Here is an 18,362-nt window from a genome sequence, read left to right as displayed (position 1 = left end):
CCTAATACACACAGTGTCCCAAGTGTCCAAAGAGCCTGCATGTAACAGGGTAAAGAAAGACATTTTTTGTTTTCCATCATAGTTTTTAATTTCATTACTTTTACGTGTATGAATGAATATGCATTATTTGCTACATTCCTTTTATTAGAGGATGTTCTGGAGCAAAACTGAAAAAACAGCCCATGATTACGCAGAGAAATGTTCTTACCTGACTCAAGAGGACACTCTACCTGCCTTCCTCCTGAATGATATCACTTGGTTTGGCAAAAAGGTTAAATGGTGTGGCGAACCGGAGAGCCAAGGTACATTACATTAACGTGTTTTGTTTATTATTTAGGATTATTAGGCCTGTGAAATGATTACAAATTTTAATCAAATTAATCACAGGTTTCTGTGGATTAATCATGATTAATCACATATTACCAATTTTCTCTGTATATTTTTGTGAGAACGGATATATACATTTAACATGTTTTATTTTTTTATTCATAAAAAAAAAACAATGGTGCTGCATCTCAGCAGTTCTTTAGCAGTTACCTTTGCTATTCCATATGGAACATTAATATAATCTTCATCCTAAACAGAATTTGGGCTTCTTAGCCATTGTATGGTTGAATAAAACATTTTTCTTTTCTTTTTAAATCAAACAGAAATTATTTGGGCTTCTTAGCCATTGTTTTTATAGGATGGTTGAAAATGTTTCTCTTTTTTGTCAAACAACCATTAACCACACCACGACACCATCTAATGCCTCTAAAGGCCCTAGTGGTCGTTTTGTCTTCAATTGCCCAATTGCTTGCAACAGTTTGGAACTGTTCTGCACATGCCTCTGCAAAGTGGCGCTCTTCTGTTTTCATGCACGTTAGTGTAAACGACTTTACCTTCCATTCGTTGGTGATTAGATGTGCAGTTACACCCAGGTAGTTATCCTTACTCACAGAGGTCCAGTGATCCCCTGTCAGCGCCACATGTTTCGTAGCAGCCAAGTCATTTTCCTTTTTTTTCTTTTCAGCTTCATACAGCTCGTAGATTTTTGTCATTGTGCGTCTTTGCGGTGCTTTGATGCTCGCAAAACTTCGGTAAACCCCTCGTCCTCAACAATATTAATCGGTCTACAGCTTTTTGCAATCCCTTTGGCAACAGTGCTAGTCAACTTGTCACAGGCAGATTTAGTCAGAGGCCTACGTTGTTAAGTGAGGGTGGTTTGGCGCATTCCACTTGAACTCGCCGACCAACGCATTTGCTACGGTGAAACGATAACGTCTTCCCGCAGAGTGTACATATCACTTTGGTTTTATTGAATGTTCCATCTTTGTTTTTTTGGAACACGAACTTCCCATCCAGAAAGTCCTCAGGTTCATCAGAATTATCCATGTTGTTTGTTTGGATAGCAGCTGCCGTCTGACTGCATTAGAAACGGCGACTAGTGCAGATTGGGTGGAATTGTGGGTATATTGGAAGTTCATTCTGCGCATGAGTTAATTGCGCAAAAAAAAATAACGCATTATTCCTGTAATTTAATCATAACGCGTTATTTTTCACAGCTCTAATTATTATCAACAATTGTTGAACTAAAAAAACACAGGTTGTAAAACAGGTCTTACTGGCCGTGTGTGTGTGTGTGTGTGTTGCTATCCTTTTTGCTTGCTTTTTTTTCAGAAATCTTTACCAAAGGATGCCATGACAGGCCATATAAGTCATTCTGGGAGCGATCTTCAGCAGCAGTGAGTGCTTTTGGCCTGTAGTCTGACAGGGTCTTTGTTCCTGTTCTCCAGTGTGGGTGAAAGTGTCCTTTCCACACCTTACATCACAGCTGAGCAAACAAAGCACTGAATCATTCCATATCTACATGTCATAGATATCAACTGACCAGAATCGTTGTATTAAAGTAAACCCCTCTGGTAGTCTTCTCTAAGCTCTTTCTGGAAAGGCTTTTCTACAGTCCTCTCGCTAGCAATAGAACTTTGTTTGGAAATACATTTTTATAGAAAGTATGCATTTCTGAAAAAAGAAAAACCTTACAGAACTTCTTTTGAAAGGTTACATAAACAGCATTATTTTATGACATCCTGTACATGCAGTCAAGTGACCCATGCTGTGCTGTGTCCAAGAACTCTATGGCCTTTGTCAGCATTAAATGCTGTTATTTCATGCCAATATATACTGTGGAATTGTTCAGTACTGAAACAACCTCATGCTTGTTCTCCACAGTTTGCAGCATCTGCATGTGGTGATGCCTTTGTCATGCTGAATGGAGCCATGGATTCGCCTTATAATCGATCAAGGTATGCAGTATGAATGGCCAGTTATAATCTGTCTATTGCTGTTGACAATATGGAATGTACAGGACACGTATTACTAATGTGATATTCAATTAGGATGATGTTATTGGACTTTAAAGAGGCATTAAGGAGGGGGGGGGGGGGGGCGTTGCCTTAAATTAGTGAGCAGGCTAGCTAACAGCCTACAGACTTGCCCTATGAACACCATCAACAGCTCCACTGGCACTGATAAAGGCAGCGACACATGTGACAAATTTGTGACATCTGCCAACATGCTGCTGTAAAAGAGGGGTTTCTGACCTGGAGCACGATATTGAATGAAAACATAAATACCAAATGCCATTTCTGCCACATCTTTAAGCCCTGTTTCATTTGAATGGCAAGTATGTAAACTAAGCTCTTTTTACCTGAGTCTTGCAAGGTAGGGCTCTCTTTTATATGGACAAGGGGGCAGGGTGAGTAGACATGTTCCACATGTATAAGGTCCTAGAATGACCCACAAATACTGATGAATACACGACATTAAAACCTAAACTACAAAACCTTCCAGTTTAAATGACTTATGACTGTTTTCGTAGCAAAACATTTTATTTACTCTTTTGTAGCATTTTTGCTTCTGTAGAAGTCAAGAATTTTAACTCGCAGAAGTTGAATAGATTGACCGTCATACTCGTTACCAAAGAAGGAGACGCGTAAGTTTTTCCTCATTTGGTGTCTGTATCTGTCCCTTTGCTACAGTGTTTGAGTGCTGTGTGGATAACTTGTGTGGAAGTTTGTACTGTTATATTCTCCCTGTACAGTGTCTTAAGCTATATCATGCAGAAAGTTAGACCTCAGTTCATTAATTCCAGAGGAATGAATGGAAAGCATATTGTATTTGACCTATATGTATTTTGACAAAATTATCTCTTTCTGAATGTCCCTTTAATTGTAACTACATATGTCACTTTAGGACAAGGACAAACTGTAAGAATGATGCATCACTGAAAGTTCTGGAAAGCCAGCTCAAAAGTGGAATTACATATCGGTGCAAAGATGTTACCCAGTGAGTTCAAATCTTTTGTTTTATTTGCAAGTGTGTAGGATTGTTTTATTGTTTTGTTTGTTTGATTTCTCTCTCTCTCTCTCTCTCTCTCTGATTACTCCAGGTCACAACTTCAGTCCTGCATTGTTTAGTGGTGACTTCAGTTCAGTCACGCAAAAGCCTTTCCACTGCCTATCCAAAAGCCTGATGTGTTCATTTCCTAATATCCTCAAAATATATGTTCGGGAGAAAAGTGTGTTGCTTTGACATAGCAGTAAAGAACCCAAATGAGAAAAGTGTGCTGCTTTGACAGCAGTGAAGAACCCCAATGATAAAAGTGTGCTGCTTTGACAGCAGTGAAGAACCCCAATGAGATATCTTTCCATAGTTTTAGTTTGTAGCAGAGAGACAGGGAGAGATAAAGATACAAAGAACAGGGTAGTGATACCTTTATGAATGTGATTCGTCATTTGGGGAAGTCAGGACAGGGATTAATGTGTGGTGTCAGAGGAAGACTGTATACTAAATATCACTTCAACTAGACTTGAGGACCAGAATGATACTTTACTTTAAGACGTGTTGTTTGTTGTCTATTCTATTTCAGTTAGGATTACTACAAAAGAATGATTTGCATAAGATTTCACCAATATGGAATTATCTTTATTAATTTCTACAATAAAGTTTAGCAGCCACAAGGGACTGGTAATCAAAGTCACTAATTTGTAACTCAGAAATAATTGAAACTGAAATGCAATCATCAGTCCTGGCATAACCAGTAACTAGCATCAGTTTGAACCACCTTGTACAAATAACTATTTGAGTTGTCTTTCTTATTCTGTTGGATTATAGCTATACATTACTGAGTACCTCTCCAATATCTGTCACTCAGTGGGGTTTGTATTGTTGTCACCCTTTTAAAATCCAATATGAAACATGTGTTTTAAGTTGTATTTGCTAATGAGCTTACCCTAACCCTTTTTGATAAATAAAGTTGTTAAATGCATTCTGTTGATTTGTCATGTTTATCAACTGAAGTCATCCACGTTTTACCATCACCTTTCAGTCATTCCCTGGTGTTGAATTAGAATGACTCAATATAGTGTTAATTAGCATAGGAATGTAACCCTTGTTGGAGTCGAGAGTTATTCATCAACACCATTAAGAGTGATCGTAACACTATCGTTATTTTGGTTGTAGTGTTGAATGTTATCGACAGTATTCAGTGTACACCAGTGTTAATTCTTAATTCTTAACACTAGTTTTACACCAATTTGGAGTAGGACCAAATACACTCTGAAATGGTGTTAAATTCAACTCTATAAGTGTCACTATGACACTGTGTACCAACGCATGTTCTGAGCAACTCCACAAACGCTGCCTTGTGACAAGGTAACTGTCACCATGTCACTCTACTGTCAATCTACACACTAATACAAGGTCAATATTTGGTTTGCACAGAGAATTGTTATGTTGTCATGTGCACAATGCATTTATAAGCAGAATTCACTCTATCAGTAAAAGATGTTTTAATGTTAAGTTTCTTTTATTATTTTCAATTTTTCTTGAAAGGGGGGGGGGGTCACCTGTGGGGGAGTAGATCTTCTGAGGGGGGGTGAGAACAGAGGACAAAGTGTGATGGGGAGGGGGGGGGTTGTTGATAGCAGGAAGGAGGCTATCTGGAGGAAGGGGTTCAGATGCTAATGGTTCAGGTCTAAGTGAGACAGACAGAGTACACATCCAGGGGGTACATTCCACACTTCCCTGTGGGTATGAAAAATATTTTCATTTATCTGGGTGCGGCCCGGTTTAATCCCTGGCTACAGTTGTATTCTGGCATGCCTTGGTTATTAAACTCTGTGGGGAAAACACATTCTTCTTTTTGTTGTTGTTGTTGTTTATCTGGATTCAATTTCAGTGTCTGTCCTGGGGTACGTTCGTCGTTGGATTGAAGCTAAGTTAATCAATTGGCCTTTTAGCCCGTTAATTAAGATTAGCGAGCTGATTGAGAACAGCAAATATCGGTTCGTTAACGGCTGACCCGCATCCTAATCATGTGGTTAATTTCAAGCAGGCTAAACTTATCATGGCATTTGTGCGTGCACGTCCTACTTCAAAAGGCAGGAAAGGTCGATCACCAAAACCATGATTTTCTAACGGTATAATGGTTCTAAACTCAAAGAAAAGGGCTCTTTTTTTCTCCGCTGGCGAGTAGGAGATGAACATGAACGCTTATGAAGAATACAAGACCATAATCATGGCAAAATTCAACACCACCACCGCTGTGAGAGCAAGGTGTGTTGGGATGTTTATAGGGTGATATCTATGTATGAATACCTGACAGCAAGTGTCAGCTGGTACAGAGGTTACCTCTACCGGTTTGAATCTGCATGGTTGCTAGTTCAAATCCCCTCACCTCCTTCCTCGATGTAGTTTTACATTCCCTTGGAAGTCGTTTTGAATAAAAGCGTCTGTTAAATGACTAAATGTATTAATAACAAATAAAATAAATTGAAGCAGTGAAAATAAATTGTCTGTATTTCTCTCTATTCTTATCATGAGTCCACCGTAATCATTTTCTACAATAATGATATGCTATGGTGTACTAATAACACTCATATAATTATGAGTGCTTTGTTCTCCGCATCACCGACACTACAAAAATGTACCACTCGCAAAAAAGCGCAAGACAGTCAATGTGGTGTTTGCAATAAATGACTCGAGAAGGTCTTGTAAATTAATGATTCCTTGTCGGCTGAATCGGTAGCGCTCATACAAGAATGGATCTTGGCGATCGCAAAGAACTCTCTCCCTCCGCTAATCTAACTCTAATATCAGTCCTTGGTCAATGGGATCCCTCCTTTTTCCGGGGGTGTGGCAAGCTTATCCAGCTACACTTAAGTTAGCCTGCCCTGGAGCAGGTTAGTGCTAATCGATATGTAACTATGGTGATTTATCAAAAGTTGCTTCCACGAACCAAAAAGAGGGGCGTTTTTTATCTTAGCCTGAAAATTAGCTCGCTAAACCGTTTAGCGAGCTACGACGAATACCCCCCTGAATGTTCTGAATGTGTGAACAATCCAGTTTACACACATTGGACTTGTTATGTGTCTGAGAAAAGTTTATTTCTACTATGAATGGCGAAGGTTTTGGACAGCACTGATGAATTAAGCAGACTAATTGTCACGGTTCGGAAGGCAGAGACCCAATCGCAGACCAAATGCAGGGATAAAATTCAGGATTTATTCAAAAAGGTTAAAGCACAGAAGATCCAAGGCAAAAAACTAAGAAGTCCAAAACACACAGAAACTCAGGAGTCCAAAACCAGGCAGGGCAAAAATCATCAAGACACAGAAGCACGGTAGAGAAAGGATACATGGAAGCACTCAGCTAAACAAGACAGAATCTCTCACCGAACAAAAACTGACGAACCGACAAGAAACACAAGACAGACTGAACTTAAATAACAAAGGGGGAAGTAGACAACAAGACACAGGTGAACTAAACAAGGGGAATTAACAAGACACAGGAGGAACCAATCAGGGAAACAAACAGGGTAAAGATTGGGAGCAGGTGAGGGTAAAAACCAGGAAGTGGCAGAGGGCAGGTGGGGGCGGAGTCTCAGGACAAAGACAGGAAACACATGGCCGGACAAGACAAACACAACAAGCACATGACAACATAAACAAACAGGAAAAAGCTAATTTCCAGGCTAAGATAAAAAACGCCCCTCTTTTTGGTTTGTGGAAGCAACTTTCGATAAATCACCATAGTAACATATCAATTGGCACTAACCTGCTCCAGCGCAGGCTAACTTAGGTGTAGCTGGATAAGCTTGCCACACCCCCGGAAAAAGGAGGGATCCCATTGACCAAGGACTGATATTAAGATAGTTAGATTAGGGAGAGAGTTCTTTGCGATCGCCAAGATCCATTATTCCATTATGATGAGTTCTCTGTCGGCTGAATCGGCTACCGATTCAGCCGACAAGGAATAATTAATTTACAAGACCTTCTCGAGTCATTTATTGCAAACACCACAGTCGAACATTGACTGTCTTGCGCTTTTTTGCGAGAGGTACATTTTTGTAGTGTCGGTGATGCGGAGAAAAAGCACTCATAATTATATGAGTGTTATTAGTACACCATAGCATATCATTATTGTAGAAAATGATTAAGGTGCTCATGATAAGAATAGAGAGAAATACAGACAATTTATTTGCACTGCTTCAATTTATTGCATTTGTTATTAATACATTTAGTCATTTAACAGACGCTTTTATTCAAAGCGACTTACAAGGAAATGTAAAACTACAATGAGGTGAGGGGAGGTGAGGGGATTTGAACTGGCAACCTTGCAGATTCGAACCGGTAGAGGAAACCTCTGTACCAGTTGACACTTGCCGTCAGGTATTCATACATAGATATCACCCTATAAACATCCCAACACACCTTGCTCTCACAGCGGTGGCGGTGTTGAATTTTGCCATGATTATGATCTTGTATTCTTCATAAGCGTTCATGTCCATCTCCTGCTCGCCAGCGGAGAAAAAAAGAGCTCTTTTCTTTGAGTTTAGAACCATTATACCGTTAGAAAATCATGGTTTTGGTGATCGACCTTTCCTGCCTTTTGAAGTAGGACGTGCACGCACAAATGCCATGATAAGTTTAGCCTGGTTGAAATTAACCACATGATTTGGATGAGGATCAGCCGTTAACGAACCGATATTTGCTGTTCTCAATCAGCTCGCTAATCTTAACGGGCTAAAAGGCCAATGAATTAACTTAGCTTCAACCCTACGACGAACAGGCCCCAGGAAACACAAAAGGGAAACAGAGCAGGATCCTGACTTTTCCAACAGTCTTGCACACAGGGATCCATTGTGGACCTGATCAAAATCCTCCACACCAGAGGCTTCCGTTAGACCTGTACAGACAATGACCTGTTAGTTAAATGAACCTGAACCTGAAACATTGTTGAAAAATATTGACAATTAAATTTGATTCACGTATCGAGATTGCAAGGGAAAGCACTGGTTTAGGACATGTTTATGCTGTGTGGATGTCAGTTTAAAAATCCATCTTGGGCATTGACAGGTATATCTGGGGTGCTTCGCCTGTAATGGTAGAGATTGTGTATATGTTTTTATGCATGCATAGTCCACACAAACAAAAAGACGCACATAAACACACAGTTAATTTACTTACTTGAAATGCATTACACCAATTTGCATTATTTTTTAAATAAACAAGCCTTTAATGAAACATCACATTGAACATTAATTGGCAAGCTGATGAAACTGGGTTATTAAATAAAGAAATATGCCATTGCAAATTGTTTTCATTGCATGCCTTATAACACTGGGGGAAATGCTAAGCAATGAAAATATATGGGCCATCTCTAAATAATCTAAAATATAATAGTTCTACTGTCATTTTGGTTAACTGGTCTATAACCCAGTTGTCTTCTGACCAAAACTGACCTTGCATCAACAGATAACATTCCACAGCTCAGACAGCCTGTACTCCAGGGTCACAATCCTCTCGTTAATATAAAATCCAACGAGAGGCCAACCTTTGTCCCTTCTCAAGTTATCTCTTATATATGTTGTCAGGGGAAGAGGGAAGAGAATTTTCAGAAACGGTCGACTTGCTTTGTAATACAGGATTCCATAATGGTTTCTAAGACCATCAAGATCGTCATCGGGGTAATAGCCATAGTCACAGTTATTCTAGCTGTTGCACTTGGGATTTATTTTGGTATTAAAGGCAATTTAAAGTTAACAATCATGAACAGATGCGAAACGTATTTGAAAGAGAACAGCCTAACAAGGTAATAATGACCATTTAACCTGCCCTTTGATCTCAGACTTACAACATTTTACATACTGATGCAATGGTTTACTAGTAACATGTAAGCTAACAAAATATTTGTGGCAAGGTAGTGTAGGCTCCCCTTTGTGTCCGGAAGTTGAACACAAGCAATTTGGATTTATTAGGTTTAGATTTTGAAGAGCGCCACTACAGATCCGATGGAGTAGATGTGACTTTGACATTGCACTGACTTGTGCTAGATATTCTGAATAGAGTTACAGATTGTAATTACAATAGAAGACTTTATTGCATGCGTGCACGCAAATGGTGACTGTAAACCCCAGTAACAACTTCAAGTACAACAATGATTGTGATGATGATTATGTGGTGATGATGATATTATTAATAGTAGTATTATTCTTAGTTGTAGCAGTTGTAGTATTTCATTATTATTATTATTGTTGTTGTTGTCGTTGTTGTTGTTGTTGTTGTTATTATTAGTAGTCTAGTAGTAGTAGTAGTGGTAGTAGTAGTGGTAGAACATGATTGTTTCGGACGCAGGTTCATACAGATATTAAAGTTGCTCACATGTGGACCATTTTCACACAAATTTCCAGCCATGGTGAAGTAATTGTCTAGCCAGATATTGGTGGTGGGGGAAATGGTTAGTCTTAACTGTAGCCTGTTTGATGAGATATTTGAAACTGAAGAGAACAGTGGGCATTGTTCATGTTTACAGTCAAAAGAACTGTGACCAGATTTGGGATTCATTCACGCAAGCATTTGTGGGGAAGGATCCATGTGATGTCCCTCCAGAAGCTTATGACTCCCTAATACACACAGTGTCTGAAAAGCCAGTCTGTAACAAGGTAAAGACCATTTTTGCATCATAGTTTTTTATTTAATTACTTTTACTTTTATAAATGGATATGCATTATGTGATACATTCCTCTTATTAGACGATGTTCTGGAGCGAAACTAAAGAAATAGTCCATGCTTTCACGAAGAGAAGTTCTTACTTGACTCTCGAGGACTTTCTACTTGGCTACCTCCTGGATGATCTCAACTGGTGTGGCAAAAGTGGGAGCCAAGGTACATTAACATTAACATTAAAATTGTTATTATTTATTATTATTAACAATTGTTGAACAAAAACAACACAGGTTGTAGAACAGGTCTTACTGTGTGTGTGTGTGTGTGTGTGTGTGTGTGTGTGTGTGTGTGTGTGTGTGTGTGTGTGTGTCCTTTTTGTTTGCTTTTTTCAGAAATCTTTACCACAGGATGCCCAAGCTGGTCAGATTGTGTGAACAATCCTGTGCGCTCATTCTGGATCCAAGCTTCAGCAGCAGTGAGTGCTTTTGGCCTGTAGTCTGACAGGGTCTTTGTTCCTGTTCTCCAGTGTGGGTGAAAGTGTCCTTTCCACACCTTACATCACAGCTGAGCAAACAAGGCACTGAATCATTCCATAGCTACATGCTGTAAATATCAACTGACCAGAATCATTGTATTAAAGTAAACCCCTCTGGTAGTCTTCTCTAAGCCCTTTCTGGAAAGGCTTTTCTATAGTTCTATAGTCCTCTCGCTATTAATATAATTTTGTTAGGAAATACATTTTATAGAAAGTATGCAGTTGTGAAAATATTAAAGGTTTTTGAAAGGTTACATGATCTTTAAGGCAGACTAGTTAAGGAAGGCGCTCTAAATCTTGCTCCTGGGCGCTGATATAAACCCAGTGTCATCATTGTGGTTGATACTGTGGTATAAAACAGCATTATTTTATGACATCCTGTAACATGTAGCCAAGGGACCTTCTTGCAGTGTGCTGTGTCCAAGAACTATATGACTGTTGCCACCATTAAATGCTGTTCTTTAATGCCAATATATACTGTGGAGTTGTTCAGTACTGAAAAATACCTCATGCTTGTTCTCCACAGTTTGCAGCATCTGCATGTGGTGATGCCTTTGTCATGCTGGATGGATCCATAGAAATGCCTTATGATCCAGACAGGTATGCAGTATGAATGGCCTATTACTATCTGTTATGATCTGTCTAGTGATTTTGACAACACAGACTCTACAGGACTCTTATTACTAATGTGATATTCAAGTAGGATGATGTTGGATTAAAAATGCATCAAATGTCATTGGATTTTAAGGAGGCATTAAGGAGGGTTTCTTTCAAGCAAGCTCGCTAACAGCCTACAAACTTGCCTTATGAACACAAACAACCGTGTGTGTGTGTGTGACATCTGCCAACATCCTGCTTTAAAAGTGAGGTTTCTGCCCTGGAGCACAATATTGAACGACAACATAATTATGAATACTAAATGCCATTTCTGCCACACTGCATCTTTGAGCCCCATTTCATGTGAATGGCAAGCATGTAAAATAAGTTCCTATTACCTGAATCTTGCAAGGTAGGGCTATCGTTTATATGGACAAGGGGGCAGAGTGAGTTGACATGTTCCACATGTATAAGGTCCTAGAATGACCCACAAATAATGATGAATACACTACATTAAAACCTAAACCTTCCAGTTTGAATGACTTATGACTTTATGTTTTCGTAGCTAAACATTTACTTTACTCTTTTGTAGCATTTTTGCTTCTGTAGAAGTCAAGCATTTCAACTCCTCAATCATGAACAGCTTGACAGTCTTGCTTGTCACCAAAGATGGAGACACGTAAGTTCTTCATGTATTTTTCCTCATTTGGTGTCTGTATCTGTTCCTTTGCTACAGCATTTCAGGCAGTGTTTGAGTGCTGTGTGGATAACTTGTTTGGGAGTTTGGACTGTTGCATTCTCCCTGTACAGTGTCTTAAGCTATATTATACAGACGGTTAAACCTGAGTTCCTTCATTCCTGAGGAATGTATGGAAAGCATATTGTACTTGACCTATATGTATTTTGATAACATGATGTCTCTCTGAATGTTCCTGTAATTGTAACTTTTTTCTGTCACTTTATCACCAGGAAAACCTGTGAGAGTGATGCATCACTGAACATTCTGCAAAACCAGCTGAACACCTGTGGAATTAAATATCAGTGCAAAGTTGTTCCACAGTGAGTTCTAATCTTTTGTTTTATTTGCATGTGTGTATGATTTATTTTATTGTTTTATTGTCTATCTATCTCTCTCTCCTTCTTTCTCTCTCTCTCTCTCTCTCTCTCTCTTTCTCTCTGTATACTCCAGGTCACACATTCAGTCCTGCATTGCTGATTGCTGGTGACTTCAGTTCAGTCAACATGCGGTTAATGCTGAAGCCTATCCACTGCCTGTCCAAAAGCCTGCTGTGTTCATCTCCTAATACCCTCCAAATATATGGTCTGGAGAAAAGTGTGCTGCTTTGACATAGCAGTGAAGAACCCCAATGAGAAAAATGTGCTGCTTTGACATAGCAGTGAACCGTGTTGTGCATGAACGAGTTCAAAAGAACGCGTTCATTGAACACCAGGGACGTGCACAGGAATTTTGAAGGGCAGTTGCTCTGCCCTGGAAAAAAGGGGCAACACGTTAATTTTTGTCACCGCTGCCGCCACGCCCCCCGTCCCCTGGACGCATATTTTGCCTATATCACTTGAAACTCTCACTAACCGCTGCCGCCACGCCCTTGTCCCTTGGACGCTTATTCCGCGATTATTTTATCTAGGCCTACATGAAGTTCTGCAGCCGTAATAAAAAAATATATATTTCCTTCAGAGGGGCAATTTCAGTCGAGGAGGGCAAACATGCAGTTGCCCGAGCAACCTTAGCCCCCTCCTGTGCACATCCCTGTTGACATGTTAACATGTTCATTTTTATGAGAACGATGAACTGAACGCAACTTAATGACAAATAATGAATTTGAACGGTGAACACGTTCATATTATCTGAGGTCTAGCTAAAACGTTACGTAATGTTTTCCTTCTCCTTAGACACTGTCTAAATCGAATGCTTGCACCATGTCGTTGCTCAGTGCCCGTAACATTTCCGCGATGTAGCCTCACCTAAATCAACTAACTCGACTTCGCACTATACGTAACCCATGATTCATCGCACACACATGTAGACCAAACAAGCAACGTAGTCCAAGACAACTAGGTGATGGGCCGAAGCCTCGTATCTGTTCAACTTTGCAATTTAATTTAGGAGGACCTAAATGATGACTGTCACATTGCCAATTAGTCTTTGCAGACGTGGTCCAGTGTTCAAATGTTTTCCCTCACATGCCAGATATTTTTTTCCATTGTTTTGGTGTTTTTTGTCCTTATTTTTTGTTATCCCTGTTCTTTATGTGTAATTTGTAATTTGACCGTGTAATTGGGAATGTGACAGTCATCATGGCACATGGCAGCAAATGCCATGCCATCCGGATGAATACAACCGTAGAAATTCAAGAGCTCAAGGAGCTTGAAACTATCCAAGAAGAGGCAGACACCAGGATGCTGTTGCATGCCGCTCATGCCTCAAAAACTTGGACCAACATTGTGATTAAGAGCCCAGACACAGATGTCTTTGTTCTGGCAGTGTCTTTTTGTAGCCATCAATGCAAACCTGTATTTCCACACTGCAAAGGGGAGAGAGTCCCAAATAACAGATCTATCAAAACTTGGACAGGAGAAGTGTGACGCCCTTGTAGGTCTTCATCTATTTTCCGGGTGTGATATAGTCAGTGCTCTGTATGGTGTTGGAAAAATAAAGCCTACAAAAAACTGAATAAAAAAAAAGAATACATTGACGTGTGACCTCTATGGACTGCCCTCTCAGGACATTAATAAGGCCAGGGCTACAATGTCCAAGTCGGGCCGATGTTCTGAGCGAGACTTGCCTCCAAACCAGGACTCTCTGCACAAACATATTCAGCGGGCAAGCAACCTGGCTGGCTGCAGTGCACAGGAGGAGCCTGGAGTGTTACCCAGACATTCCTCCTCCAATCAATCATGGCTGGAAGATGGCTGGGGAGCTCTATGAGGTGGACTGGATGTCACTTCCACCAGCTCCAGAGGCGATCCTTGAGCTAGTTCACTGCTCCTGCAAAAAAAGAAAAACTGTGTCAGGGGAAAATGTACATGCAAAGTGTATGAGCTGCCATGTACCAACCTGTGCAAGTGCACACATTGTGATAATAACATCTTAGAAGAGGCCTAGGGAGAGATCTCACCCCTTGGCATTACCCTGGTATTGCAGTGCTGCCAGGAAGGGGTGGCTTCCCCCCCCCCCCCCTTTCTTTCCATTATGTTCCTTTAATCTCTTTGTGGACTAACCAACCTTAGCCTTGTGGCTCTGGTCCCAGTGCTCAGGAGATCCACATTTTCCCCTTACCTTTCCATTTCTTAGACTATAACGTTTTGTGTTGCGTGGTTTATGAGTCTACCATCGACTCCATACGAGGTGAATTACGTTGATTAAACTTGCCAGAGAAAAGGTAAATGAGGTATTAACAAATAGCATAGCTAACAGTAAGCAAGGCTATATAGTACAAACTACGGCTCGTTAGCGAACTAAAACTATTTACACCATCACTCACGTATGAAAAAGACGGTTTAGAAAACAAACATGTTTTAAAACGGCCTAATACTGATCAAATGATTACTTACAACACGTCTCCGTTTCAATGTGTTGGAGCTGTCGCGGCAGCAGTGAAAGATGTCAACAGCTGAGTAATCGGTGAAACAGGTGTCAATATGGCTGCATCTGATTGGTTAATCATTTTCTTACGCCAGTATAACATTGTGTTATTGGTTCGACTGATTTAGTAGGCAACTGTGTTTGGCAACAACTGGTTTATCGTTAGAAATTATATAATCATCCCAACTTTAGAAATTCAGGTCCTCGTAAATTAAATTGCAAAGTTGAACAGATACGAGGCTTCGGCCCACCACCTAAACAGCTCTCGGTCTCACATAAAAATGACAAGTGAAAAACAGAGACGCGGACTCAGCGACTACATCCGATGCACCTTATTATTATTTGCGGGATTTTTACACACTGTCTGATAAAGATTCCGACAGTAAAAATCTCACCTTTGGCCGCGTTCACACTTGTCTTATTTTTTTCGACTGCCAGCGCCTTTTTTACATGCAACCCTATGGGAAAAGGCAAAAGGCGGACGCCTTTTTAAAAAGCGGCCGCCTTTTAAAAACTTCTAAAAAAGCGCAGCGCCGACGCCTTTTTGAGTTAAATTTTCTCAACTTTTCAGAAAAGCGCTGGGTGACGTCAAGCGCCTTTTTGACAGCTGACTAATCAGAACGAGGAGAGTAGGTACGCGTGTACATTCCCTAGTAACCTACTACCTTAGTTAAAAAAAAGTTTTTAGTTTGACCTTTTTTTGCTTAGATTTTTAGAAAGTTACCGAGAAATAGACACTGTTCAATATAAAAACCCAATTATTGTAACTGAAAGATACGTCTAAGAGGATTTGCGAGGTGTATGAGCCACCTATCTAATGTTAGCATGCTACTAGCCATTAGCGATTAGCAATTCCTCTGTGTTTTTGCAAAGCATCTGCCCCAACTTTCTTTTCCCGACATTTACATTTATCTTACATAATTCATCCCCATAAACCGGAGATTTCAAGAGTACAGATGCCTATCACTATGCAGTTGCAGGATGGGTGAACGACACCAAGATATGGCATTTGGAGACAAAAACAATATGTATGTGATCACAGGACATGTAGCAGTAATTCAAACAGCGATTATCAACCGTGTTATTTTGGTGGTGGTTAATTGAAACAATCGTGAATAATTGCGGGATCTTATCAAAGCTAAACGTTCCTGAGCAAGCAAGACTGCCAATATGGGCTAACGAGTTGTAGTTAAAGCCCTTAGTAAAGGGCTAAACAGCTCGCTAGCTATTACCACTGTAGCTTGCTCAGGAGAGTATATACAATGTATGATTCACGTTGTTAAGGTTACAGAATTATCGCGCTGAAGCGCTCAAAAGGCGCTGAAGGCAGCGCTTTTTTCTAAAAAAAAGAAGTCGAGTGTGAACGCGGCCTTTCTGTGCAAATTGTGTCTGACCCCCCCCCCCCCCAAACTTTTTGTCCTCTGTCCTCCTCATTTGTTTTATAAATTTAAATGATAGAATTTAAGGTCTAGCCTAATAATTGTTTTCATAGCCAGTCATAGCACTATGATTTGTTGTGCCTTTTGTTTGCAAGGTATGAATAAATAAACAGACATACTTGGCAATAATTTAAAAAAATTAAAATAAAAACATTTTGATGGAGATAATTTCCAAACACTGTTAATGACTTAAGAATATATGAATCAAGTGCCTTGTATTAATATATTCCTTGTATGAATCATGTGCTTATGAAAGCAGGAACATGGCTTTTCTGTGTTTCTGCGTGTGTGCAACTTAGAATAAAAGGTGCCACTTAGTCTGCATATGTACAAGAGCATGTTTAGACCAGAGGTGATAAGAAGGGTCGAACTGTGCTTCTTCCGACCTTGCAAAACTTCCATCCTTGCCTCGGACGTCAGAAATGTGAAGATCCCCAATGAGATATGTTTCCATAGTTTTAGTTTGTAGCAGAGAGACAGGGAGAGATAAAGATACAAAGAACAGGGCATGCAGTGATACTTTATTAATGTGATTCGTCATTTGGGGAAGTCTGGACAGGGATTAATGTGTGGTGTCAGAGGAAGACTGGACACTAAATATCACTTCAACTAGACTTGAGGACCAGAATGATACTTCACTATAAAATTTGGGAAACGTGAATTCTGTTGTTTATTCTATTGCAGTCAGGATTACTTGGATGATTTGCATACGATTTCACCAGTATAAATGTATCTTTATTTATTTCTACAATAAAGCTTAGCAGCCACGAGGGTCTGGTAATCACAGCCACTAATTTGTACCTCGGAAATAATTTAAACTGAAATGCAATCATCAGTCCTGGCATAACCAGTAACTAACATCAGTTTTAAGCACCTTGTACAAATAACTATTTGAGTTGTCTTTCTTATTCTGTTGGATTATAGCTGTACATTACTGAGTACTTCTCCAATATCAGTCACTCTCTGGAGTTTGTATTGTTGTATTAGATTTATCTTCTTCTCACACTTTTTAAATCCAGTATGAAACATGACTGCTTAGTGTCATCTCCTTAGCTTATGTCATAGATTCTCTATCATGTGAATTGTTAGTTATGAAATCTAAACTGCCTTAGAAAACTATATGTAGTAAAGTACTTATGAACTGTCAATTCGAATGACATATAAACACCTAGATTATTACAATGAGAAGACATGACATGTACATGAGATATGCGGTAAAAGCTCCAAGATAGAAGTCACCTGACATATAGATGAGTGACATTTCCAGCAAACAGACTCATAATGGGTTTAGCTCAAATTTAAGCTTTCATAAGGGTGTCTACATTGTGCAACTTACTAAATAAGTTCAACATAGTTTTAAAATGGAGCTTCATGTAATAAGTAATAATGTATAAGCAAGACAAGATTTTTTTTTTGTGAGATATTGGATCATTTGAACATGAATTGAAATGATACCATGCAAGATGTTTAGATAAAAAAAAACACTATTTGGTCAAGCTGTTAACAACATCTGAAATGTGACATCGACTAGACATTGCTTTTTGTAAGACGTCAGAAGCCAAAAAGGTTGGTTAATCCTTAACAGTGTGTTGTATTTCAAAGGCTTGTTCTATTATCCACCACCAAACCAACAAAACAAGTACAGCAGCAGCGAGGGAACATCAATACAGGAATATGAATGGAACAACGGTAGACAGCAGTCAAGACAAGGGTTAGGAGAATATTGGTCACCTGAAGAAACCGCTGCATGCGCCATTGAGAATGTCCATAAAAAGTCCTTGAAAGCTAACCTGGGGATACATTTTTCTGGTTTTAAGTTTTTTCTAATAAATCCACACAAATGCAGCAATGTTCACAAATGGCAAGCGGTTTGTAAATGCATATTCATCTGTAAATAAATGCAACAGTGTGACATTTATTTTTGAAACTCAAAATATATATGTAAATCGTGTGACATTATTTGTGAATCTGATTCCATAGTTTGGTACTGACGTTCCTTAAAGTTACACTGATTTTCAGAATTTTGAAAACATTTCAATTCAAGTGGCAATTTAATTAAATTGTATTTATTCACAATGGAGAAAGACAAAACTTACTGTTAATAGGAAGAAACCTTGAGCAGAACCTCGGCTCACAGGTCAAGGCCCCTCTGCTTGGACTGGCCTGGTGGAGGGAAAGAGATAGAAAAAGAAGAATAC

At 39.5% G+C, this 18,362-nt stretch overlaps 1 protein-coding gene and 3 long non-coding RNA genes across 4 annotated transcripts; all 4 read left to right on the top strand.

Annotated features, from left to right (window-relative positions):
• Positions 1-56: 56 nt before the first annotated feature.
• Positions 57-2,281, top strand: LOC122133630. Its single transcript, XR_006152904.1, has 3 exons — positions 57-302; positions 1,660-1,724; positions 2,212-2,281. It is a non-coding gene; the product is annotated as an uncharacterized LOC122133630 (long non-coding RNA).
• A 376-nt stretch (positions 2,282-2,657) lies between these two features.
• LOC122133629 lies at positions 2,658-4,274 on the top strand. Its single transcript, XR_006152903.1, has 3 exons — positions 2,658-2,974; positions 3,235-3,327; positions 3,431-4,274. It is a non-coding gene; the product is annotated as an uncharacterized LOC122133629 (long non-coding RNA).
• A 4,703-nt stretch (positions 4,275-8,977) lies between these two features.
• LOC105902689 (ADP-ribosyl cyclase/cyclic ADP-ribose hydrolase 1-like) lies at positions 8,978-11,137 on the top strand. The gene is made up of 5 exons (XM_031583715.1): positions 8,978-9,135; positions 9,856-9,985; positions 10,076-10,208; positions 10,382-10,464; positions 11,051-11,137. Exons 1-5 carry the CDS (start codon positions 8,978-8,980, stop codon positions 11,135-11,137), a joined length of 591 nt encoding a protein of 196 aa, XP_031439575.1.
• A 335-nt stretch (positions 11,138-11,472) lies between these two features.
• Positions 11,473-12,444, top strand: LOC122133631. The gene is made up of 3 exons (XR_006152905.1): positions 11,473-11,800; positions 12,091-12,180; positions 12,311-12,444. It is a non-coding gene; the product is annotated as an uncharacterized LOC122133631 (long non-coding RNA).
• The last annotated feature ends 5,918 nt before the right edge of the window (positions 12,445-18,362 follow it).

This window comes from Clupea harengus, chromosome 17 (assembly GCF_900700415.2).
Source record: "Clupea harengus chromosome 17, Ch_v2.0.2, whole genome shotgun sequence".
Lineage (NCBI taxonomy): Eukaryota > Metazoa > Chordata > Actinopteri > Clupeiformes > Clupeidae > Clupea > Clupea harengus.
The sequence above is the reverse complement of the archived record's forward strand: the minus strand, read 5'-3'. Positions and strand labels throughout refer to the sequence as shown.